Raw genomic sequence first — 26,508 nt, 5'->3', positions numbered from 1 at the left:
ACTGCTGTGCAAGTGTGACGACTCAGTCCCCCAGGATGACTTTCACAAAGCTAGCCACGTCAGTTTCTTTGGCCTCGTGGGAGGTGAAGAAGGGATGTTGCTGAGGAGGAGAACGACATTCGTTTAATTTTATCAGTTCACCTGATCTGAGCACTGGAGCGTATTGGTTTGTCTGTGGGAGAACAGACTTTCAGCCACGTACCTATAACAGTCTTAGTGTGCCCTCCAGTGTCTGATTAAGAGTATTACAAGATGTATGCAGGTGATGCATGAATCTAATGTGTTAACAGAGCAGAATAAAGACATGAAATCACAACAGTGACACTCACCATGAGTTCTGTGTAAGTCGGCCGGTCTTTGGAAACTTTCTTTAAGCTGCAGGAGCAAAAGAAAAAAAAAATCAAGAACAATTCACAAGAAATACAACTCATCCCTCACACCAGAGCACCAACCAAACTTCAGTCTTAAAGGAGTACATATATATATACGTATATATATAAGCTACTTCTTCTTCAGGGCAGACTGGAAGCTACAGTATCAGAAAGTGACGTGATGGGTTGGAGCTAGCTGGTTAGCAGGCTAACTTCAGTGAAAGAAAAGAGGTGATACATATAGAAGCAAAACGAGAAGGTTGGTTTCAACCTCTGGAGACAGCCGTAAAGGAATGACGTTTGATGCCGAATTCGCAATGTTTCTTCTAAACTTGTATGTAAACAGCTGTTAATGCTAACGTTGGCTAAGTAGCAATAGCAAATCTTACATAAAGCAACTTTAAAGGTCCAATATTGCATAAAAGGTAGATAGATGTCGACGCCTTTTTTGATTATAGATCAGGTCTAGGTTCTATATTAATACTGTGAAAGTATCAAAACGCTCAGTCCACAGAGAAATGCACACAGCCTGTATTCAGAAACTGAGCCTTAAAACCAGCCGTCAGGACTTCTGTATATTTTGTGATGTCACAACAAAACAGTCACCCATTCTCAGCCACACCCCAAGCCCCGCCTACTGGGACCCATTATTCCAACCTTTGCAGGATTTGATTTCTCTGAGTGTTTACCTGAAATTTGGTATTTTTATTGGATCACTCAGAAAACAGTCAGCCAATCAAAAGAGCAGCTCAGCGCCTCCTCTCACCAACCTGTTGTTACTAGAATTCCAGAGAGAAGCCTGAGAGAGAAGATGTAAAACTACACCAAGATGGTTTTTGGTTCTTAACACCACAAATATATCTTCTTATGGATCAACACTTCAAATAGAACATAGAAGAAGAGGGAAAATATGGAGCTTTAAATTTCGGGTTTTATTTCGGGGAAATGCTTCACTGTTGAGCCTGATAATAAACTAAATAGACTTTGATAGCACTTGAGATCCGAGATTCTCTGATGTTTCCCAGGATTGAAATAGCAGGAAACAACCCAGCGTGAGCGGACTGGCAGTAGCTGAGAAAACATACCGCCAAACATAATGAGTCACACACGAGCATTAATGAGAATAGTAGACAAAAACAACTATACCAAGTGAGTGTTTGCCAGTAATCGAGCGCCGTTTCCTGTTCACTGTTTGTTCTCGACAGACCCGATAAATCCTGGTTCCAAGAACTAACCCACCACCAACACTGTTCCCACTGCAGTCTCATCCTCTGACCTCACTGCAGGTACAGCTCCATCATTACACAACGAGGGAGGTCACTGTATTCTGGATGTGATCAGAGTGTATAATTAAGGTCACTAAATGCATTCATTTGACTGTATTTCTATCCCAGGGGAACAGGGTAACATTCATATAATCACATATATATATAGTACCAGCTGCACTGGAGCAGATGGGAGTGAGGTGCCTTGCTCTAGGGCATGGCAGCAGTCCAGATTGGTCCTGCTGGTTTCAGGCTCCAAACTCAAACTGGAGTTGGTTTTTACTTTCACTATTTCATCATTAAGAAACACAGATTTTTCCTAATGCGACCAAATCCATCTCTCTACTATTGACTCAGGAAATACATGTGTAACTCAACAATGTGTTAAACCATGTGAAAACCTTCAGCTAACAACGTATCAAACAAACCCGGCAGCAGGAAATGAAACCTGATGTAAAGGATTCACAAGAACCACAGGCCTCATATACACTCATCTGATATCCAGGTAAAGTCCAGAGACCGTCTGTCCCTGATCACAAATCTGATTACAATCTGTTTCCCAGCTACATGCAAATCAGTGTCAGCTCTACGTCAGTCCAGAGGGTGGTGGTAATGTACCTGAAGCTGAAGCCAAAAAAATACCAGAAGAAGAATAACTTTCACACATGCAGTTCAGTTACAACAGTATCAGCTGAGAGGGGGAGCTGACAGCGATCCACAAGAACAACAAGACGACCACAGAAGTCTGACCATCTTCACAGACTCTCACACACACACACAGATCAATCAGTGTTAAACTGATCAGGGGTCAGTTTAATCACTGTGACAGGATTATGTCAGGATTATGATTATGTGACAGGATTATGTCTCTTGTGTGACTGTATGTGATGAAGTTGCTGGAGCTGCTTTCTTCCTCTGCAGAATTTCAGCTGCTTCATTACAGAGGAAACACCACAAATGCTCCCTGATGCTGTTGCACTGGAGGAGGAAACACTGTGTGCTTACACACTTGTATGATATCAAATATCAAGCGTCTATCTGATCCACCCAAGATGCATGAAATGACTGAGTGTAAATGGGGTCACAGTCTATCCAGCACCCAATGACTTTTACTGAGAGCTGAGCTGAATGCCTGGAGTAATCTCTCTGGTATTGCATATTAGACACAATTAAGTCAATTTATAGATTATTTGATTAACAAAAATTTTATCCACAACAATTTTGATAAATGATTAATGGTTTAATGACACAAAACAGCAAAGATTTGTCAGTTTTAGCTTCTGAAACATGAGGACTTTCTGATTTTCTGTGTTTCATTTCACTGAAAACTGAATTGTCTCTTAAAGCTGCGAGCAGCGTTGATCGGGGGCCTCCGGGGGGCTCGCAGCACGCCATTTGAAGCAGTCGCACATCGTAACGACAGACACTGCTCTCACGGGTTAAGATTTATTGCACAGACTGTGTGGCAGCAGAAAAGATTTAAAGCATTTTAATTGCATTCTTAATTGGGTCCACCCAGTGGGAGATATGGCTATAAGCTGGGAAAAAGAGAGTAAGTGACTTTAAGTTTGGAGTGTTTGTCAAACAGAATATCTTTGAGTTTTGAACAAATCAAGCAGTTGGAAAGCTTGACCTGGTGCTCTGGTAAATTTCTGTAACTTTTTTATTATGTTCCTTTTAGAATAAAGAGTCAATAAAACGCAAATCAATTTAATTGATGATAATAATACTGATTAGTAGCAGCTCTAAAACTGTGAATGTGTGTGCCTGTATTGTCAACATCAAAACTGTATAGACCCCAGGAAGAATAGCTGCTGCAATGCAAAAGCTAATGGGGATCTAAATAAATAAACAAACAGGCTGCTGAGGGAGCTTCAGACATATTCCATGCACAGCTAGAGAGTGCTGACACGTCCCTGTTATCCTGCTAGTACAACAAACAACAAAACACCAGCATACTCAACTCAGTCTCATAAAGGGAGATTAGCCCAGTAAACTGGGATCGATACACATTTATCACGTGATTTAAAAAGTGTGGTCCTGAATGTTTTGTGAGACCAGGTTCTGCTGAAAAATGGGACAGAACAAGAGAAAGAGACAAACCACTGAGAGGTGAAGTCCACAAAGTCTGGGGAGAACTGGTCAGCAGGAAGCTGGGGCGAAGGTTCTTCCACCACCTGCTTCAGCTGCTGAAAGGGCGTGCCCCACGAGTCGTATGGGAAGCGCAGGATGGCGAGCTCGATCTGAGAGAAAGAGAGAGAGAGAGAGAGAGAGAGAGGGGTCACTCTCAGTGACTGCGTTTTTACACTTGTACACTACTGCCCTGGTTTTAGGTTTTATCCAATCAAGTTTTCAGGGACGACCAGAGACCCGGGACCATATTTATCAAACTGCTTCTCTTTTACTCCAACTCACAAACCGAAGAATAAAACCTATTTATCAAACTTTATCAAAAATGATGTTAAACGACAGAGCTGCAGGGTCGGGTCGGTTTTCCTGGTTCAGAGTAAATCCTCGATGACTTTACAGAAGCAGAGCTCAGCACGCAGACATTTTCTGTCAGATCATAATAAAAAAATTTAAATTATAGGAGTAAGAATAAAAAATTTGAAGATTAACAACACACCACTGAATAAACCTGTACAATATGGCAGATGTAAATCATGTGATCCCTTAAGGGCTGCTCTTCAAACTGTGTAATTCTTAGAAATTTGATATAGCTGTGAATAATAAAGTTACCCAGATTGTGATGTTGGTGGTTTTACATGAATCTCTCACTGTTTGACTCATCATGTCTTCACAAATTATCCACCTCTTCTATCAGTTGCTGCAAAATCCAGAACATGAACGACATCAGCTCCAGAGCTTCCTGTTTTCTAATCTTCAGACTGATTCAAACTGACGTCTCATCACCTGCTTCACTCTGAACCTGTTTCAGTCTCCCTCGTCCTCGTCCTTGCGGCTCAGGAGTACAGTTCTCCAGAAGTAACAGGTGCTCTGACAATCAGTGTGTTTTGTGACTGATTGCTCATTCTGTCTTGTCCAATTTTGTTTCGTTTAAGAGTTAGGACCAAAAAAGAAAAAAAAAAAAAAAAAAAAACTTCCTTCCACCTCTCAGAATCCATAATGAAACTCTTCTCCTCTCCTCTTATTACCATTCAGATTAGACTGAACACTCACTCCTCGCTGCTCGAGCAGAGAGAAGGACGAGCCGGGGTTAAATTGAGGAAATTTGCCATAGTTTGTTGAATCCTTGATGCCAAAATATTCTCTGGTCTGAGTTTGAAAATGTAAATGAGAACGCTATGAATATTTAACAACTCATAATAAAACGTCTAGACACTGAAACGTCTCGAGCTATGGCTCATCGAACGCCAGATTTCTTTTATTATGATTAATTTTTACCCTTCACATACTTTTATTTTTTTATATGAGGACATTTAGAAAAACTGGTATGAACAAATTAAGAAATTTAAATGTGTGCATGAGGGGGAGAGAGATGAAGAGCAATAAAAGCTGATTTACCATCGTGATTCCTAAACTCCAGATGTCAGATTTGACGTTGTAGCCTTTCTGGTTGGTCTCAGGGTTGATCCGCTCCGGCTGCAAAACAGAAAGCCACACAACGTCACTCATGACAGCGGTCGTCATTGACGACAAGGACATTCTCCTGACATCTTAAACACACAGCCTGCGATATTCCCCAACCGCTAACCTGGCCCTAAAACCCACTCAGCCAATCAGCAGCGGAGCAGACGGGGTTAAAATGTAACCAGGCTTGTTAGGTGTGTCGAGGTGAACCTGTTCACCCCTCTGCCAATGAGCTGAGGCCAAAGTTATCAAGAGACAAAAAGTTTATAAATGCGACTAAAGCTGTGATACACAAAGAAATTTTTCTGCACTCCCAGGTTAAACTACTTTCACTGATTCTCCGGTGCAAAGATCAGTTCAAAGAACTCTTTAAGTCTGAATGAAAATATATTTCACGTTTTTTTTCTGCTTCACTAAATAGATCATCTCTGCAAACGACATCCTGTGCTCTCCTTTGAGTCTACAGCTATGCTAGCAGCTCTGTGAGGATTCACTTACACTTAAACCTCCAATCACTGATTATGCGGCCACTTGGGGAGCTTGCAACAGGTTGTGAACACAACACTGATCTTGTTAGCAAATAGTTGATTAAAATACATTTAGAAGTTACAGGAGTAACATTATCATTCATGTGGAGTGGTGTTTGTCTCCACCTGCTGAATCTTAAGTTCAGTGTTCCCTCAGTTTTTGGTCTCCGCCTGCTCCTGAGGGAAATATCTGGTTCTCTTGCTGCTAAATATATCGATTATAACTTCTTTCAATGTACCCTGTGGAGTTTGCTAGTAGAACTATGGAACAGTGGTTTTACAAGTGAATCTCCATTTTGTTTGCACTGTTGCACACACCAAGACACACATGTAAATGCAACCAACATTTCTGCCACCAGTTTCACACTAATCTGCTGATCTAAGTTTGGTGGCTATAAATGTAGCATGCAAAGAAGAAAAATTCTACAACCTAGCAAACATGGATATAATCAACAGATTTAAAATACAAAAAAAAAGGCGCACGATGAACTATGAATTCAACACATTTTTCAAGGCAAGCAGACTCTTGATCTCCTCAACAGATGTAACTTTGTTTGTTTACAGGAAAACTCCAAAGGGCAATGCTAACATCGGCATGCTAACATGCTCACAATGTATGCTAAGGTGCTGATGATCAGCAGTCTACCATGTTAGTTCAGTGTGTTAGCATGCCAATACAAAAGTATTGATCAGTTTAAAGTTTTGACCCGACGATGGCTCTATTTGAAAAGAGTTTACATTTCATCATGAGGGGAACGTGAAAGTCTAAACCAAATTTCTCGCTAATCCATCCAATATTAGTTGAGCTATTTCAGTCTGTACTAAAGTAGCAGACGGATCCTCTACTGAACAAGAGTGTTGTTGCTTCTCTTTGTGTAAATGAAGAAATTCTTTGTATACAGTCGACCAAATCATGTTCATGTTAAACTGTATTTGTATGGACACAATATGTAATAAATATAAAGTGCAAAAAAAGCCTAAGACTTTAACTGTGACCTACATTGGGCTTTCTAGCTAATTAGCTCTCTTGCTAATGTATCACATGTGTTGCAGCAGCAGCTTTACTGAACAAGCTCCCACACAAACATTCACCAAGAGAAAACTGTACTGCTAATGTCAATTTGCAGGCTAGCTTGTTAGTTAGCTTGTAAGCTGTTGCTCATTAGACAGCTACAGAAATTACCTGCATGTCAACATCAGTCACTTTAGATTCTAAACACTTTATGTTCATATTTATATTATTTAATTTAAAAGTCTGTGTTTGTGTCTCCTACTCTTAGCTGTCAATCAAACTTACACTGGCCTGCCTCAGAGGTTTGGAGGCTAAAGGAGCATCTCTCATCTTTAAGACCTGATTTTCTTCACTTCTGTAATATAACTATAAATTAAACATTAAATAAAAAAGGGAAGACTCATATGATTTCAGTTGGACTTTAAAATGAGGGTTTGTCAGTAGTAAAACAGTAAAATTACAGCTCACTGAATCATGGGAGAACATTAAATCTTTAATGTGGTCTCTTCCTGCTTACCGCCATGTAAGGTTTGCAGCCGGCGTCCATGGTTTTAGCCACGGAGTCAACCAGGTAGCCGCTGATGCCGAAGTCGCACATCTTCACCTGGCCCTGAGTGTTGATCAGCACGTTTGAGGGCTTCACATCTATGGCATGAGAGAGGGAGGGAGGGATACAGCAGGTTTAGTGTGAGTGTAGCCACAGTACAGTACAACGCTCTGGTTTCTCAAAGAACAACTGTCCCTGAAGGCTACAATCACACTCATGGTACAAGCGCTGTGGTCGCTGGTGGAGACCGACTGTGTGACTTTATTTTAGTCAGCTATAATCTTTCTAAATGACTGCATGGAGCTTTGATGCAACTAGAGCCACACAGTGGTCACAGCCGGGCCACAGAGGTTTGACACAGGAAAGATTAACCCTTGAATGACCTTAACAGCGTGTTTAATTTTAGTTCCTTGAATACAAATCATGTATGGTTTAAATTTTCCAAACACATACTGTACAGATTTAGACTCTTGGAGAATTTTTCTACTGTACTTGGTCGCCATTTATTTCCATTTATTTCTACATGGTTACAAAATCTATATGTTTTCTCTTCCAATTTGCTCGAATTGTGAAAACCATCCAGTGTGCACATCCAACGTTTTGACCTGCAGGGTCTTTGTCATTCATGTATACAGGCAAAAATAATGCAGAAATAAAGTATATAATGGTGCACATAGCACTTTTTTTGTTGATGTCATATTATCAATAAACAGTAAAAAGAAACCTGTCCATTGTGCCGTATATACAAGACAAGGAAGAAACTTCTAATGGGTTGACCCACAGGGTTGTGCTCATTGCCAGTCCACATCCGTCATTGCCTATCAGGAGAGTGAGGATATCTGAGGATGGACGTGGGGTTGAAAGACAATAGTGGTAGATCCCTGAAAATGTGTTTTAATTTGATATTTGTTTTAACTATATGCTAATGTATGTTTATGGCTCCACAGATGTAAAAACCTAATGGGGCATGTGATTAAAGGTGCCCTGTGTTATTTTTGGTTAGTTTGAGACTTGTTGGTGAAGCAGTTCCTAGCCTCATCCATCCATTCCCTCTTATATCCTCGACTGAGGAATCTGTTGGTAAAACCTTTCGCCTGTCTGGTGAATGAGTCATCACTGCTAATGATAAAGTGATTCTTAATGAGGACGGATGAAATGGATGTCTGCATGACGAAGACCTGCTGAAGAGGTCGAAATGTTGCAATAAATAATTGGCAGCTTGTAAATTTCCGTGCAAGGACAGCGTCTCCTTTTCCTCTAAATCCATTAAGCCTGTGTTTGTCACATCATTGCTACATTTTGTCCATTTCTATCAGTTGTGATGACACTGAACTGCACCACTTCCTGATATATGGTCATGTAATGACATCACAACAACACAGTCACATGGAGAAAGAAAACAAGTCATCAACAAGCTCATCCAGATTCTCTGAACCATTCATTTGGAGTCAGGACATAGCCTTTCTTCACTGTGAGTGATCACATGATCTGTTGATAGTACTGAAATATTGATCAGTGCAGTTTTAAGTGCAGATTCATTTATACAGTCTGATAAAAAACTGTGATAAAAGCAGATGAAGCCTCAATGATCAACACAGTGTTAGCAACTTAGCAGAGAGCCTGCTAATAGAAGTGAATGGAAATCAATGGCTGAAATTTCTATAGCACAGCAGCACAAGTGATTTCTAGTTACTGGACAAGGAAGGAAGGAAGAAAGAAAGAAAGAAAGAAAAGAAGAAAGAAAGAAAGAAAGAAAGAAAGAAAGAAAGAAAGAAAGACAGAAAGAAAGAAAGAAAGAAAGAAAGAAAGAAAGAAAGAAAGAAAGAAAGAAAGAACGAGTGATGATGCATCAGAGAGGAGGAAACTGTCTCTGAGCTGTAATGTTTCCTCAGGCTCTTACCTCTGTGTATAACTTGCAGATTGCTGTGCAGATGCTCCAAAGCTTTTACTATCTGTAATAACAAAGGCCATTAATAAGCTAATGAGAGTTATATAACAACTATGTGTCATTAACCGAAAATGAGTTTTTAATCAACCCACTGAGACAGCGATCTTTCCCAGGATGTCCTCAGGGATGGTCATCCCCTTCTCGATCACCTGCTTGTAGAACTTGTCGAGGGAAGTGTCCATCAGCTCCATGCAGATCCAGACGTCGCCCTGGCAACAGTCAAATTTGGAAACAGATCAGGAAAAAGAAAAAAAAGAAAGAAAGCAACAACAACAAAAGCAGCCAGCCCGGATTCCAAACAGACAGGAAGCGACAGATTTTCCGATGTTTCAGTCGCAGTGAGGAAATCCTGAACATCCAGTCGCTGCTGCAGGAAGTTTTCTGCATCCGAAAACCTTCAGAGGTGTTTGTCATTAACACGCAGGAGCGGCTCTAGTTCTGCTGCACGTCAACAATGGACACAGATTTTTTCACTGTTTATATAACACAATCAGTTTAAATTATCTATTATATTATTTTTATCATCTTTTTATCTGACCAAGCTCTGAATGAGTTTACTGCCTGTCAGGCTCCACATTACTCTACCTCTCTGAATAGAGCTCCATAGAAGGTGACTGTGTAGAAACAGTCCACTGTCCTCATGGAGATGTCCAGGTCCATGAGCAGCCTCTTCTGCTCCTGAGTGTTCACCGTGGCCCGGATCCTCTGGACACACACACACACACACACACACACACACACACACACACACACACACACACACACACACACACACACACAACAACATGACAGCACAACCTTTAGTCAAATGTCAGTGTCTTGTCTCACCTTATATTTAGGTTTGTTTTATTATAAATGTCTAATTTTACCGTCTAATTTCTAGCTCACTGTTGTCATCCTGTTCAAAACCATGAAAAGCACTTTGTAACTTTGTCTTGAAAAGTGCTCCATAAAGTTATCATTATTATTATTATTATTATTATTATTATAATCATCATTACTAAACAACCACGGGTTCCTCTCGGCAGCTGAGGATCGGGACATGAAGCTAATCGATGCTACAAAGCAGAGGACGCTATAAAAAGATATCAAAGTGCTTCCAGCTTGAGATATCCACTCTCTGAAATGTCATTAAGAAATTGCATTTAAAGGGAAACTGTCAAGACAAGATCTGGAAGATCAAGAAAAACTTCAGATAAAACCTCCATATGACAGCAGAGGAAAGCAAAGAGCAAGGCAACATCTGGCAACATCAGAGTCGTTGCCAGATGTTGCTTTCTTTTACACAGTTCACACCAGCCTAAAGGAACTGAGCCAAACTGGTAAACCTGCCAAAGAGTTCTTAAAACACAGAAACAAACTGTCCTCAGGTCTTTATTCACCCACCTTGACGGCCATGATCAGGCCACTGGGCACGTGCCTCATCTTGTCCACCACGCCGTACGCTCCTCGGCCGAGCTCGCAGATCTGCTCCAGGTCATCTGCCTTCACCTCGAAGTTCTGCACAAGAGAACGAGACCAGACGAGGGAAGATGACACAGATTTAACACAAGAGAAGAAGAAGAGCAATGACAGGAGTGAACACAGGTAATCAGTCTGCTGGTAACAAGGCTATGAGGTCTCCGACTCCTTCACTGTGCAGCAAGATGAAAAACCTCTTAACATGATTCAAGCAAAGAAAGCAAAACATTCACTTTGACTTGAGGCCAAGTGGAGCAGAGAGAAAACAGGCACCTCTGCCAGTGGAAAATTCCACTTATTTGATGAGTTTAAAATAAATATTTTTACTGCCCAATGGGCAATAAAAGACATTCCAGTCTCCCCACAATCACAAGTGTTGGATTCAGCCGTAATGTTCAGTGGGGCGTTCTTTACAGCCAACAGATCCTTTATTAAGCCGACCTCTGTACACCGAGAGAGAGGGACCTGACTCGACCAAAAATACACCGGCAGAGGAAAAACAGTGAAGAAGAATTATGTAACAGAGCAAAGTAAGAGAAGAAGAAGAGAATATAAAGCTTGAATGGGATCAGGAAAGATAGAGAGATGAGAGGAGAAATAAAAGAAAATTACCTTCTCTCCAATGGTTACACAAGCTTTCGAATCCAGATCTCTGGGGGGTCTGAAACACACACACGCACATGCACGCACGCGCATGCACACGCACGCACGCACACACACACACACACACACACACACACACACACACACACACACACACACTTTAACACTCTAAATTTTTTTGACCACTTTTAAAAATCAAAGTTCAGTATAAATGTTTTATTTTTACTAGCTTTTCTTGGAGCTTTCAACCACATCTCATGGTTTTCCTTCACTGGCAGTTAAGAATTCTCTCAGTATAGTTCAATGAAATCACTCATACTGCTCTTCTGAAAGCCTCAAGACTGTGACATATGTAAGCTCAGGAAAAAAAGAGTTTTTTCTGTCAAAGTTACAAAATACTTGAGAAAAGAAATTAAAAAATGAAAGGCATTGATGAGTCAATACAAAATGAGTTAAAAATGTTAATTCATTTTAAATAAAATAATAAAATAAAAAATATTTAAAATGAAAACATATGATATAATGAAAACGAAAAATATATGGAAAATAAACAAAAATAAAATAATGAATAAATAAAATTAAAAATGAAATAAAATTTAAAATAAATACAATAGAAAAAAAATTATATTAATTAGGAAATCAAAAAAAATACAATTTGATAAGCACTACTTACTAAATTCACTTAAAATAAAATCAATAGTGTTCATGCAATAAAAGCGACCAACAGTGTGACATGTCACGTGAAGTTGGCTTGAAACCAAAACGCCTCTGCTGCTGCAGCTTTTTTAATGACGACGATTCAAACCGATGAAGATGATTAAAACCAACTGAATATTTCGTCTCTCTGCGGCTCAGAATAATTTGGGGCTGCGCTGGTCTACAGGCAGCTGCAGTCTGAGTTCATGTTAACAACACTGAGGAGACGGCACAAGAACAACATGTACAAATCATTCTGTGGAAGCTCTTATTGAGTTGAAAATGTGCAAATATCAGGGGTGTGATATGAAGAAATGAATACTGATGTTCATGACAAGCTGCTGTACCCGGGCTTTTCATTTCATGTGATTTGGTTCAGAGCCATCAGGTCTACAGAGGTATGAGCAAAACAGGATGTGAGGATCAATAAAAGACCTCTGGCAGAGATATAACAAAAGCGCAGCATGTAAACATCATGTAGTGAAGAGTCTTACACTGCGGCGGGAGTGGGCTGCTCAAACACCTCCTTGGAGAGCTTGAGCACCGGCTTCCTCTTACCTGAAAACACACAAACACACACATCATTAGAAAACTCTGATGCTTCAGATACAACCTGCAACACGCACCGTCAGACAACACATTGGTCAACCATCAGAGATTTTATCTTGTGTCAGGTTGTATGAAGCCATTGTTGGCAGTGATGCACAGTGACCAAAGCGTAATTACTTGATATTTAAAAACTAAACCATGAGATTGAAGTTTTGTCAAATATATTTGGAGCTGATCAATGAGTTGATTAATCAATTATTTGATCACCAGCAAATTTATCAACAAAACATTTTAAGTCAATTTAAGACAATTTAACAACTGATCGTCAAGAAAATAATCAGATCTCAGTAATAGATCATGAAAATATTGTTATTTAATTGTGGGCGGGGATAAGGAAAATCCAGGTAGTTCTCTGACCTGAAAACATTGTAGAGCTGTAGATAACAATTATTTGATTTCATTTGATCATTTTATTTCGAATGTGTGAAAGAAATAAAAAAAAAAAAAAAAGCAAAAACAAACATTAAAAAAGAAAGCACAATGGTCTCAATGAAAACAGTGAATTCAGACCTATCAGAAAACATGATGCAATGCAATGTCAACCACATCCGAAAGGGAGTATTATTTAAAATCGATTTATCTGTAAATTATTATTATTTTGATTAATCAATTAATCCTTTTGTTGATAAAATAGTGAAAACTGCACATCACATGTTCCCAGGCACCAAGGTGACATTCATGGTGCTGTCTTTGTCTTACTGACGGTTCACAACTTAAACACAGTTTACACTGATGTAAACAGAGAGAAGCAGGAAATCATCACATCTGAGAAGATGGAACCAGAAAAGTTTGGACTTTTTGGGTTGAAAACTTGGAGATCGTTCTTATGTCGATCAACTGAACAATTAATCATTTCTGCTCTGTTTTGAGCATATGTGAGTATGCGTTAGCTTGTGTGAACAGTTTGGTCTGAGAGAAGCAGAAACAGGAGAAAACAGACTGATGAGACTCCAGAGGGGCTGATGGTTTCACTAACAGCCGGGCAGCACGAGATGAAAGCATACTTCACTTCCTAACACAGCTCAGGATAAGAGATCAGTTGATCAGAGTTCATCCTGGTCAACATTTTACTCCCTGTTTCCCTTCAGCAGCAGCACAGTCTGTAAACTTCACATGGAGCCATTTTTAAAACCTGCAGGTACAACTGGACTAAGCAAACCTGTTAAGTGTCAACAAGTGACTCAAAGTCTCTGCACTCCAGTCAGCAGCTTCTTAAAACCTCCCACTGAGCCAAAATGAGTCAAGCTTCCTGCAGCCGTTGCTCCCTGACCAGGTCACAAACACCTAAATACAGACCAGCACAGACCAGCACAGATCAACACAGACCAGCATAGACCAGCACAGATCAACACAGACCAGCATAGATCAACACAGACCAGCACAGATCAACACAGACCAGCATAGACCAGCACAGATCAACACAGACCAGCATAGATCAACACAGACCAGCACAGATCAACACAGACCAGCATAGACCAGCACAGATCAACACAGACTAGCATAGACCAGCACGCAACATTCCTGATGCATCACATCCACTCTACGTCTTCACATTCCCTGTTGATATGGCAACTGCAGCTTCATCTCATCATGGACACTTACGGTTGGATGCAGTAAGTGACTCCAGATCCTAACTGAATGTAGCAGATGCTGAAAGCCAGAAGAAGAAGATGAAGAAGAAGGAGAAGAAGAGAAAGAGGAGGAGGAAGAGGAGGTCTGGCAGCCCAGGTGTGCTCGCTCCATCTGGAGGGGCTGCACTGATGGTTTAACGGCCGGGCGTCTTGTTAACGGGGCGTCGCAGCGTTCCTGAGGGTGTGTCCGTGGGTGTGTGTGTGTGTTTGTGTGTGTATGAGAGTTGTTGCACTAGCATCTGGCTCAAACCTCCTCAGACTGGCTGAGGCCAGCAGCAGCTGCAGGAAACCTGCTCTAACAAAAGGTGAAGCCAGACAGGAGGGAGGGAGGGCGGCCATGTTGGATGTGTAACAGCTAATGTTTTTTTTTCCCTGCAGCTGACACACTCTGCTTTCAGGTAATAGTTAAGGTCCCCCCCCCCCCCATGTCATAACATGCTATTAAAAGTAAAACTGAAGGTGTGTCACCGGAGGAATAACTGGCATTTCTCACATCGCTGTCATGAGAGAAAATACAAACACACGTATCTGTGGTCGGATCAGTCATTCAAAAAGCTGTCCTGAAGGCATAAAACACACACACACACACACACACACACACACACACACACAGGTTTGTTCAAACAGTGCAGGGCGTGACACTGCTGTGCGATGTGGCCCTCCACTGGCGGCCTCTTGCTGCTCCACACTGCAAAACAGCTTTGTTGCACTAAAATGTCACAGCCCCTCCTACATACATTTACACAGACAACAATGGTAACTGAAAACCAGTTCTGTGCAAACAGCCCCGACACACACTGAAAACTAGAAAACACCTGCAGCAACTCTCTCAAGTCTGCGCTGAAACACCCGTCAATCTTATCGACTGTGATCGGATCAATATGGAGGGTTCGGTGCAGCTGCCGGCCTCCGAACTGACCTGAGAAAACACAACAACCTGTAGCCTCAGTCCCGCTGTTACAGTCAGTTCACACTGAGTGCAAAATAAACAGTGGAAGTCGTCAGTCAGTGACACTATGAGCCTCTGAGGGTTTAGTGCAGGTTTGTTTTGATCCCTGACACAGATACAGTGTGTACATAAACTTCAGTGTAACATTATGCTCTGTTGATTCATGGGCAGGAATTATTGAGGCCACAATTAATTAATGTGTGCACCAAACTCCTGCAGTGATTTGCACTAACGATGAAGTACCTTAATTATTTATTACTAATTTATTTGATTGTAAATATGTTCTAATTTGTATTTTACCCGCCCTTTTATGATTCATTTTCTTATATTTTTTGTTTGTTTGCTGATGTTATTATAGCTTTTTAAAGCTATTATATTGTATCTCATTGTCAGCTTTGTCATTTGTTCTTTTCTTTTTTGCTTCTCAGTCTGTGGCACACTTTGAACTGCACTAACATGTATGGAAAGTGCAGTACAAATAGAGTTTGATTGATCGTATCGACTTTCCACAGAACTTATACATATAACTTATATATCTATTACACACACACACACACACACACACACACACACACACACACACACACACACACACACACACTCAAACCAACAGTCTAAAACTCAAAGATAAAAAAACAGAAAAAAAGGCAAATCCTCACACAATTGATACTTGAGTGAAATAAATCTTTCAAATTGCTGATACTGATCTAAGATCAGAGTTTGATAATATTTTTCTGATGTGAATCCTCTCATCAATGATCAAATCTGTCAATCTGAAAATCTGAATCCATTCAAATCTCACAACTTTCAACACTTTAATTGTTTTAAGGGAGCAAAATTACTTAAAATTTAAAAAAGTTTTCCCAAATATATTTACAGCTGAACAATGAGTTGATTAATGAATTATTCCTTCACCAGAAAATGAATCAACAACAATTCAAACGACTTCTGGAGTGTGATGTCGTCACTTTGGGGAAAATTGTCTCTGGAAAACTATGACGGACATTTTTCACCATTCCGACATTTTACAGAGCAAATTAATAACTCCTCTTAAAGAAAACAACGAGATTTCATTAATGGATCACAAAAATAATCGTTATTTAATCAAGGGTGAGGGATAAGGGTGATCCAGGTGTTTCTCTGACCTGAAAACATTGTGACATTCCGACGTGAACAGATTCACACTAATGGATCCAGATCCAGTTGAAATGTGTTGATGAGAAGAACCTGTTCACAGACGGTGACTGGAAACACAAAAGTAGCTACAGGTTTTACAAGAGAGAGGATCAGTGAATACTTTCATATGCATTAACCCGACGTGGAACTCCTGTCAGATGATTGACCTCAGACAGTGTCGGAACAAAAGGTTCACTGTGTGATTACAAAGCAGCAACACCATCCCTGTTTTTTTTTCTCCATGACAGCACACACCGAATGACTGACTGACTAAGAGATTCTTCCTTTCAGCTGCACTCAGATCATGAGACAAGAGGCAGCACGCTCCTCAGAGGAAGATTTATTCTGTTATCAACGTGCTCAGTGCGTTTCAGTCCACTTTATACACACGCACACACACACACACACACACATGCACACACACACACACACGCACACACGCACACGCACACACAGCCGCCCTGACGTGAACAGTAACGGCTGCAGGCACAGATTTGTGCAGTGAGTGATAAGTGGCAGGTAGAGGCGTGCTGCAGGCTGTGGTGGCGATGCAGCAGGAACACATGCAAATCAACCTGACGTGCAGCTTCAGCATGAGGAGGCTGCACGGCTCCGAACCTGCTGCTACTGAACAACAAGAGTAAACAGAGGTGTAAGAAACAAAGGGGGGTGGGGGGTGGGGGGGGTGGGGGGGGTCAGAGGGGCAGCTGATTATATAATCTATGTTGCTGGCAGGAGGAAGCTTGTGCTCTGTTCTGTATCAGAATACAAAGAGATGATGGAACAAGTATTCAGGTCATTACAGTAAACGCAGCAATTAAAACTGAAACAATTAGTCAATTGATCGATTAATCTATTGAGGTTTGACGACTCATTACATTTATTTTTGGAATAAATATGCAAACAAATTCCCTGATTACAGCTCAAGCGAGTGGGGCAAATCAATTTCTTCTATTTCAACTTGGGATCTAATTATGATAATTTATCACTTTTTTCTGATATGTTACAGACCAAATAACACAGTTAATTAAAATAATAGGATAAGTAGATTAATCTTTTATTAAATTAGTCAGTTGCTTTGTTACCGAGGAACAAACGAAAAAATGTTCAATCAAAATTCAGAAGTCTGTGTTAATATATACTAGTCTATAAGCAGCTGCATGTGCTGACAGCACCTGCTTTTTCAGCCACTTAGCGGCAGCAGAACGAGCCGTCAACACAACATTTACATTATGTTCTTTGATATGGAATCAGCAAAAAGTCGCCTCATTACATTTTAAGCAACATGTTCATTAGTGTGGAGTAGTGTTTGTTTCCAGTCCAGTTTCCCTCTCTTTTAGCTCTGCGTATGGTTTTTTCCAACACACAGTATAAAAGTACATTTAAATCACACGAACAGCTGCTGTTGGTAAAATGTGTCACATTGTTGTGCATTGTTGCATTAGCATTGTGGTGCTACAGAGACGCTCCTGCCTACAAATCATATTCTCCAGACTAGAGGAACATGTTTGTTTGGTACAAGACCCCCCCAAAAAAATCACATCATCATCATTTTTATATTTTTTTTCAATGAAAAGAAAATTAAAATTATCATTCCAAAAGAAGTTGCAAAATCTGCCAGAAATAATCACTATATATATTTTTGTTGTGTATCCTGCAGCCCTAATTTGTATGTATGTATACATGTGCGATGTTCAGCCAACAGCTGTGGCTCTAGACACAGGTTCACGGTAGCAAACTGAGTCCCATTGTGGAGCATCATAAAGACTCAGGTCAAGTACAGATACCTGCAGACTTCTACTGGACTTATATAAAGCACGTTATTGCCAAGATGACCACTGTTTTCACACGTGCTCTGCAGCCCTGACCTTATCTAGACTTTACCCAGAGGAGCTTTGTGTGTATGTGAGAACGCAAATGTCTGAATCAGCTGAACTGGACTTTACCCTGCCAGCTCCCTGGTTCAGAGTCCGTCTAATGTCCGACTGAGCCAATGTGTGAATACAGCGGGTCAGTGTCCGAGCAAGTGGACGTGCTGATGATGTTTCTATCCTGCGACTGGCGCGAAACCGCAAGGACACAGACATCATCATTACAGATGAGTCGTTTTCATATGCAGAAAACATCTGAGGAAACATGATGAGCCATCTAAAAATATCCCGTCTCAGACTTTCTCCAGATTATGTTGCATAACTCAAATACACAATTCCTTCCTTTATTCTTGCTGAGCTCAGCATCGAACTCGCACACTGTGGTGGGCAGAGTGGGTTAATTAAAAGCAGCAGTACGCATCATTCTCAGTGATTTGCAGCACATGAGCTGAAGTATGCAGCGAAATGCCAGAGGGAGGCCACAGGAGATGAGAGCTGGGACACTCCTTGTTCCCACTGAAACCAGCGAGAACAAGGAAGGAGAGTAATCGTCTTCGCTGCAACACGCTGCAATTATCATTTTCTCAAGAAGCGGCTGAGGAGAGAACAGCTGAAGGACAACAATGCTCCCAGTTTCTGCCACACCCGGCTTGAGCATGCAATCAGCCTCGTCATGCATGTCAGTTTGAGAGCAGTGGAAAAAAAAAATATATAATACTGCTGACAGGAGGGTTTGCAGGGCAGTGAGCGTGTGCAGAAACAGAGACGGAGTGCATGCAGAAAGCCTCGGTGTGTGAGGCCAGGCCTGTGTGATAATGAGGCCTGGATGACGGGGACACATGGTGCCCGCTGCTAACCCACACATGCACTCCGGCTGGAATTCCAACAATCCCAAATGTCCCTCAATGGAATTCCACAGAGCCAGAGGAAGACAGATCAATCACAGGGAGAGGGAGGGGGGGGGGGGGGGGGGGGGGGGGGGGGGGGGGGCGGGAGGGAGCAAGTGAACTGCAACCACTGACACAAGGAAGGACAGGAAAAGACAGCCACACAGTGAGCAGCACAGAGGGGGGGGGGGTCGGCTGGTTGGTAGCAGGGAGAGATTTGAAAATAACTCCAGTTGGAGCCCTCGGCTGTTTGCCGCCCTGCGACCGCTCTGGCAGTTTGTGAGGTACTCTACACTTCCAAAGATGGCAGCTCCTTTAGGTTACAGCTGTTGGACACTCCTTTGGGAATCATGCCGTCAGCGGCTCATGCTACACTTCCTGTGCACTCGGCTCAACTTCGACGACACACGCAGGGAGCGGAGGGTGTGGGGGTGTCAGCTTCAGGTGGCCTCAGAGCAGGAACTCTGTGAGTCCAGGACAAACACAGAGCAGAACCCTCGACTGCACAGAGACAGCGCACGACCTTAAGGCCCAGATAAACTGTGTGATAAGCAGAGATCCTGCAGGTCACAGCTGTGTGAGATGGGCCTGATAAAAATCATGTCACAATCTGTGTTAGACTGTTTGATAACAGTTCTGGGACATGTCCGACTGAGCGACGAATCTGCAGTGAATCGTAGAGCTTCACTGTAAATGTTATATTTCACCACTGAGCGGCTCAAAAAGCTCAAAATCTTGCACTTCCTGTATCAACTTCACCTTTACACAGACTGCTGTTCGTCAGTGGCCTATATATAACATCTACATTTAAAGTTTGCTCATATTTGCTTTGCTTCAGGGCAGCAGCTAACAACTATTTTTCATTTATTTTCTTGATTCATGAGGAAACAGTGAAAAGGAGAATAAAATTTCGATGTTTTCACATTTCTTGTTTTATTCTGCCAACGATCCAAAATAAACATAACAATCAATACTATAATTATATATTATGAAAAAAAATCCTCACCTGAAATGTAATAATTATGTATAATTAAAACAAAACAACTGAAACATAAAATCCAAAATATAATTATCTTAAAAGAAAATTGTAATATTCTAAAAGTCATATGATTATATGATTTAAAAAAATAACATATATCGTCATATTGCACTGGACTGTATCGAGAACATACATTTTGGATAACTCTAATGTAAATGTATTTTAACATGTCAGTCCATATAAGTCACTTTTTTGTAAAAGTTGCAAAGGTCAAAGGTCAGAGCGTAGTGGCACTTCGACCATGACTCAAGTGTGAACAGAATACTGACACACTGATGCCAACGTCGCTCACGCTCTCTGTGGTCAACAACTAAACCTTTAACTGAGTGAATGAAAATCACTGACGCAGCCTGTGAGGAAATTCCAAAGCGTCTAACTGCAAAGAATATTCCATTTTTTTGCTTTCTACAGAATCACACAAGAGGATTGATACCACGTCCATGTCTGTGTGCTAAATAAGAAGCTAGAGCCAGCGGCCTGATAGCTTAGCTTAGCATAAAGTGCCACTGCTGTTCTCTCACAGAGCAGCTGCATCTGTGACTGTGCAATGGAAAGCTAGGTTTGAAATCCCATAATCCATCACTTCAACAAATATACAGTATGTTACAGCAATGTTACAGATGAAATTAGCACTTGCTAGCGCTACTGAAGCAATTAGCACATTATTCAATTAGCTGATCAACAGTAAATGAATGGACAACAACGCTGGTGAATCACCTAGGTCAGTGGTTTCCAACCCGTGGGCCTAGGCCCACTGGTGGGCCACAAAGGTATCACAAATGGTCCGACAAAACATTTGCACAACAGTATAATTTTGGTGAAAAAATTAAAAAAAAAAAAAAAAAAAACAAGTCAACAACTAACGAAGCACATGTCACCAATTTACTGCTGAAGTGCTAATTGCAGCTGGTGATGAGTTGTTTTTTTCAACACAAGTGGAATCACAGGAGTGATTTGAAAAAAGCAAAAAAGGTGTAAAAAAATAAAATAAAAAATAAGTGATGTTGAGCATTAACAAGCTTTCAGACTGCTCTTGTACAGCTAGAACAGGCAGAAAATAGCTGCCAGTTCAGTCACTTCACTAAACCACCAGCCAAATGTGGAGTGAGTTCTCTGTCATCGGGCTGAGATACAGTGATGTCTCAGATCCAGACCTGTGTTCAATAGAAAGACGTACATACGTCTGCTGTAGCTGAGAAAAGGATGGTCGCAAAGTGTTAATAAATAGAGCAGTGAAAATAAATTTCCCTCCAGAGTAAAGGGACCAAATTTTAACTTGTATTTTTCTACATTGTGCATACATGAACAGCTGAAAGTTAAAAAGATGACGGGTGAGAAAAACAGTTAGACGGAGCAGATTAACATCTGGATCCACCAGCAGTAAATTCATTTATTTGCCTCCACTATCTTTACATTGTGAATTTGTGCTACAGAGTAGCATCCCCTCCCTCCTTCCTCCTCACGCCATCCTCACCCTCACTCTCATCCCATCTTAGCAGCGAAATCTGGAAACCTGCTGCCATCACAACCTCAAACCGAGACCTGGATTTATTCACGTCTCATCAAAAAACAAACAACAGCAAAAAAAAAACAAAAAAACACATTGCATTATACACCTCTGCTTGCGTGCGGGTCTGCAACAAAGCTGGGACAAACAGGAATTATTTCATGGTTCTTGCCACCAGAGAAGTTGCAGCATGCATGCTTACTCAGTCAACCCCACCCCCCTGAAAAGAGAAGTACAGTTAGTGGATCATCTGAACAATGCTCTGAACAATTCTACTGTTATTGCAGCAAAAAAAGCCACTATAGGCCTGGAAGCAGACCAACAATCAGCTCGTCGAAACAGCAAATTTAGTATCAGTGCGGCTGAAAACGCAGCCTCCATTTGCATGACAAACGGGACATTTGTGCAGGGGCGCGAGGGCCCGGCCGAGGCTGCAGGGGGGGACACGAGCTGGGAGGGCCGCTGTCACGCTGCCATCGGACAGCCTCGGCACACCACAGCACTCAGCCACAGCACAGTGCACAATGGTAAAGGGCAGAAAGTGTCCGGGGCCACACAGGCAGCGCTGGAGCAGGAGACGCTAGACTTGACATGCGTCTGTGCCAAATGATATGAAAATAGAAGGAAACCAGCAGCAGGATGAAGTGACTGCGCTCAGTCTGGCACCGGTTTCATCAAGCACAAGGACGTGATGCTTATTTCAGCTTTGCAGATTTCTACTCATTTCCTCCAGTAGTTATATGTTACACACTAATTCTATGTTGCATTATCTGAGTCGGCCTGCAAGTGAAAGTCAAACCTCAATCTATTTGGTACCTAAATGTGTTTGTAATGAGACGTGTAGGAGTTGGTCTGAAACATCAGTTCCTGATTTAATTTAATTTTTGCCAATTTTATACAAAACATTAATATATTATTATACAAGACATTTAAAATCTGAGAAATTTAGCTTCTTCTGATAAACTGGAAAAAAGGGGCCAAAGAAATTTTCTTTTAACCTGCATTAAATGATTTTTTTATCACATAGGTGCAGCAAAATAAGCTCTAAACATAACGTTCATTACACATATTATTACTTATTAATGTATGCTAATGTGTTAGCAAACACAGAGCAACATTAGCTTTCATTTGGAGTCATGTTTCAGTCCAATTTGTGAATATATGTCCTCTCCTTGTTGCTCTGTTTTGGTCTCCACCAGCAACTTCTGACTCTTTTAGCCAAATGCTCACAAGCTAGTCACTAACTTAGTAATGATCTGCTCAAATTCAAAATTCACAGTGTTGACACAAAATGGAGGAAGCAAATCAGCCAAGATGAGAAGATAACCATGACAACGTAACTAATGTGTGGAGTCATTATGGAGTCAAACTGTGACTAAAGTTAAGGCTGTTTGCTGCTGCTTTTTGAAATCGCAGCTGCTTTACAGTGACTCAATCACAACGACAGATCACAGTCAGCTGTTAGCAGGTGATCAACACGTCACAGGATTAGGACTGTGATTCAGAGAGAGGCCAGTGGTTAAAAAGGAAAGCATTAGCTAACAAAGCTGTTAGCACGTCACTCAAATGAGACAGTGGAGGAAAAGTAAATGAACTAGGCCACGTGGGTTTTGTACGAATTAATTTAAATGAATAATGTGTGTGTTTTTTTTGTTTTTTTAAATCGCGACTGTAGCAATGACGCTGGTTAGGGTGTAGGGCTGCATCTACAGATTCATTTCATAATCAGTTGCTCTGTTTATTATTTTTTCTACATCTTCAATTACCTTGTTTTGACTGAACGACCTTCTAAAACCCAAAGATTCCAGTTGACAACGAGAAACAAAGCAAATCCTCATGTTATCGAAGCTGGAAACAGCAAATGTTTTGCATTTTTGCTCAATAAATGACTTAAATGATCATTATTTCATGACTTATCCATTGTAGGGCTGCAATTAATGATTATTTTCATTATCACTTATTTTCACATTTCCTTTATTGATCATTTGGTCCATAAAATGTCTGAAAACAGTGAAAAAAAGTCTGTCACACTTTCCTAAACCCCAAAGTGATGTCATCAAATTGTCTACTTTTTAAATATAAAATTACAATCACATAAGAAAATCAGCAAATTCTCACAAATGACAAACTGGAACTGGGGAAGGACACCTTTGATGATTTATCGATAATCAAAACAGTTGCCTAATATTTTTCTGTCACTGATTAATTGACTAATTGTTGTTGCTCTAATTATGTCAGTAAAGATTGATGCTTCACAAAGGTTCAACAGAGCCATTTGTTTAACTGACAGGAGTAATTTTCTATGTTTGCAGTCCAATAAAAAGTCAGGACAACAACTTGATTAAGTGAATAATCAACTTATTGATTAATCGACAACAGATCTGCATGTGCACCGTTTCCTGCACCAAACAACATCAATGAAACGACAACAGAAAGCCACCTCTGCTCAGAGGAAAGTCCCCAACCGACTCATTCATTTACAAAGTAAAAATGTCTGAGCATTATTTATCACAAGACAAACTGGCTGCAACAAGACGGTTCCTGTGTGTAGGTGGGAGGACAATTGACTGTAGCAGATAAACACTGCGAGGCTCTGACCATCAGGGGCTCTCTCTCTCCTACCTGCTCAGGTCCTGCACAGCCTCTGAGTGTGTGTGTGTGTGTGTGTGTGTGCACATGTTTGTGTGTGTTCTGCATGTTGTGCAATGAACCAGCCTCACTTTGGACTTCTTGGAAAACACAGTGAGGGGAGGAAAAAACGCCTGAGCTGTTTTCACTGCAGCTGTTTTTTCTTTTCTTTTCTTGCAAGCTGCATTCACTGATGATACTTCAGAGCTCTCAGGCTGCAGGGATGTCACTGTTGTTGCTGCATGTTGATAAAGTTGGGGTCAAAGTGTGACACACAAGCTTTCCTATGCATGCTGAGGGGGGAAAGCTGCACATCAGTGGACAGGCACCCAGGGGTTTGACACATATCCAGTGTCCTGGACAGAAGCAGCAGCTGACAGACTGGGACTTTGTGCTTTAATATAAGAAGTCAGCAGCACCTTAAAGCTCTCAACCTATTCTATTATTAGAAATTCATTTTCTCTCCCATAAGCAGAAACAAATCTGCAGCCAGTAAACACTTCAACTCAGAGTCCACTGACAGCTGCAGGTTGTCACATCTCCTGCACCAAACCGCCCTGCACGCGACACACGGCTTTCATTATTTACCATTAGGCAGTGTGCACGAGCCATGCATCAACTCGTGCAGAGTTGATCATAAAGAGTTGCAGTGTCCTTGTCTATCTTGTGACTACACTGAAGGCGCCCTGTGCTCAACATCCCCGTCGGTGCCCCGCTAACAGCGTCAATACGAGTGAGTACACACAGCATCGTCTTACCAGGAACTGTGCAAAGGGGAAGATCTTCAAACAGGAAATGCAACTGACCCTTCTAAACCATCGAACTTTAAAATGCACCGGCCGAGCTCGAGCTGCAGCGGTGCATGTTGCAAACCGTGCAGCAGTGATTGTGTGTCGGTAGTTTTGCACAGATCGGTTTCATATTCTTACCTCCCTTTGGCTGAGACATTTCCCCTTTGCTTTGATGAGGGGGAGGGGAAGCACAAAAGACTTTGCCTTCTTTCTCACTCCCTCCCTCCATCGCCCTCGCACTGGAGCTTCAGCGGCTTGCCTTTGCAACAAAGATGCAAAATACAAGCCTCGATCTTCATGCACTTGGAGCCTTTTTGCGTCCGGAGCGTGCGTGTCGGTGCTAAGAGCGCAGCTACAATTGCACAACCCGCACTGGCGTCGGGAAAAGAGGTAATTTTGCAATTGCACTGCAAAGAATTCTCCGCAGCACTTACATGATGGGCCAAGGCTGGCAGCTGAAAGCTCCTAACTTGGATCAGTGTGAGCCCCTGCGAGAGAACGTTCTTCCTGCTTGGGAGCGCAAAGGACGGTGGGAAATGTAGTCGTTGAGGTGCTACAGCGATTAGCAGCGAGCTTGTTAACATCTGGTGGAAATCAGGTACATGCAACCGACTTTACTGAAGTGTTTACATTTGATCTTCCGCTCCGCTGCATTTCAGTGGCAAATATTAGTCTATTATTTTATTTATCAGCTTTAGTTACTAATATTTTTTACATAAAACATATGATCAGCTCATAAAACCTGATGCATTATGGGTTAAAGTAGCAAACAACAGTGGTAGTAAAAGTCTAAACATCATTTACTTAAGTAAAAGTAGTAATAACACAGTTTATTCATGTTAATTAAATGTCCTGCTCTCCCTAAGCTTCACTAAAAGTACAGTAAAATGTACTTTAAATGTCAAATTAAAATACAGAATGGCCTGTTTAACAGTTATATTGTTATGTATTATTGCAATATTACTACTGATGCATTAACGTGTAAGCAGTATTTTAATATTGTAGTTGATCAAGGTGGGGGATATTTTATGTACAGTTGGCTAGTTTGATATGTAACAGTGCATCATAATTTATTTGTATTTTATCTATTTATTTACAAGCTGATCAAATGTTTGCTATGTCAAATCTTAATTGATAAAATCACTTGAAACTACGGATTTTATTTTAATGTAATGAAGTAAAAAGGACAATATTTTCAGTACAATGTAATTAAGTATAAAGAATTAGAAAATAGAAATATTCAGGACCATACAAGTACCTGAAAATTGTACTTCAGTAAAGTGTTTAAGTAAATGTACTTCAAATTAAAGCATTAATGTCAGTGCAACTGTAATAATCCTGTACAGGCCTAATACATGTATAATATTTTAACACACTGAAAGGAGACATTCTGCATGAC

The 26,508-nt window shown here is 41.0% G+C and overlaps 1 protein-coding gene across 1 annotated transcript; it reads right to left on the bottom strand.

Moving 5' to 3' along the window:
• On the bottom strand, positions 1-25,565 carry LOC111219741 (dual specificity mitogen-activated protein kinase kinase 6). The gene is made up of 12 exons (XM_022742504.1): positions 25,248-25,565; positions 12,516-12,579; positions 11,335-11,383; positions 10,648-10,761; positions 9,847-9,966; positions 9,354-9,470; positions 9,214-9,265; positions 7,284-7,411; positions 5,162-5,239; positions 3,740-3,879; positions 330-375; positions 1-100 (listed from the first exon to the last, which is right to left on the bottom strand). Exons 1-12 carry the CDS (start codon positions 25,336-25,338, stop codon positions 23-25), a joined length of 1,077 nt encoding a protein of 358 aa, XP_022598225.1. The 5' UTR covers positions 25,339-25,565; the 3' UTR covers positions 1-22.
• Positions 25,566-26,508: the final 943 nt, after the last annotated feature.

Source organism: Seriola dumerili, unplaced genomic scaffold, assembly GCF_002260705.1.
Source record: "Seriola dumerili isolate Sdu_G_001 unplaced genomic scaffold, Sdu_1.0 BDQW01000068.1, whole genome shotgun sequence".
In the NCBI taxonomy this organism is placed as follows: domain Eukaryota; kingdom Metazoa; phylum Chordata; class Actinopteri; order Carangiformes; family Carangidae; genus Seriola; species Seriola dumerili.
Note: the sequence above shows the minus strand (reverse complement) of the source record. Positions and strands in the feature narration are given on the sequence as shown.

Excerpts from the sequence above, each read along its gene's own strand:
- LOC111219741 (XM_022742504.1), bottom strand. The coding sequence starts at position 25,338 with ATGGAGGGAGGGAGTGAGAAAGAAGGCAAAGTCTTTTGTGCTTCCCCT. Across the intron at positions 11,384-12,515 it reads CAGCCCACTCCCGCCGCAGT|ACCCCCCAGAGATCTGGATT; the intron begins GTAAGACTCTTC and ends TGTGTGTTTCAG. Across the intron at positions 9,266-9,353 it reads TGGGAAAGATCGCTGTCTCA|ATAGTAAAAGCTTTGGAGCA; the intron begins GTGGGTTGATTA and ends TTGTTATTACAG.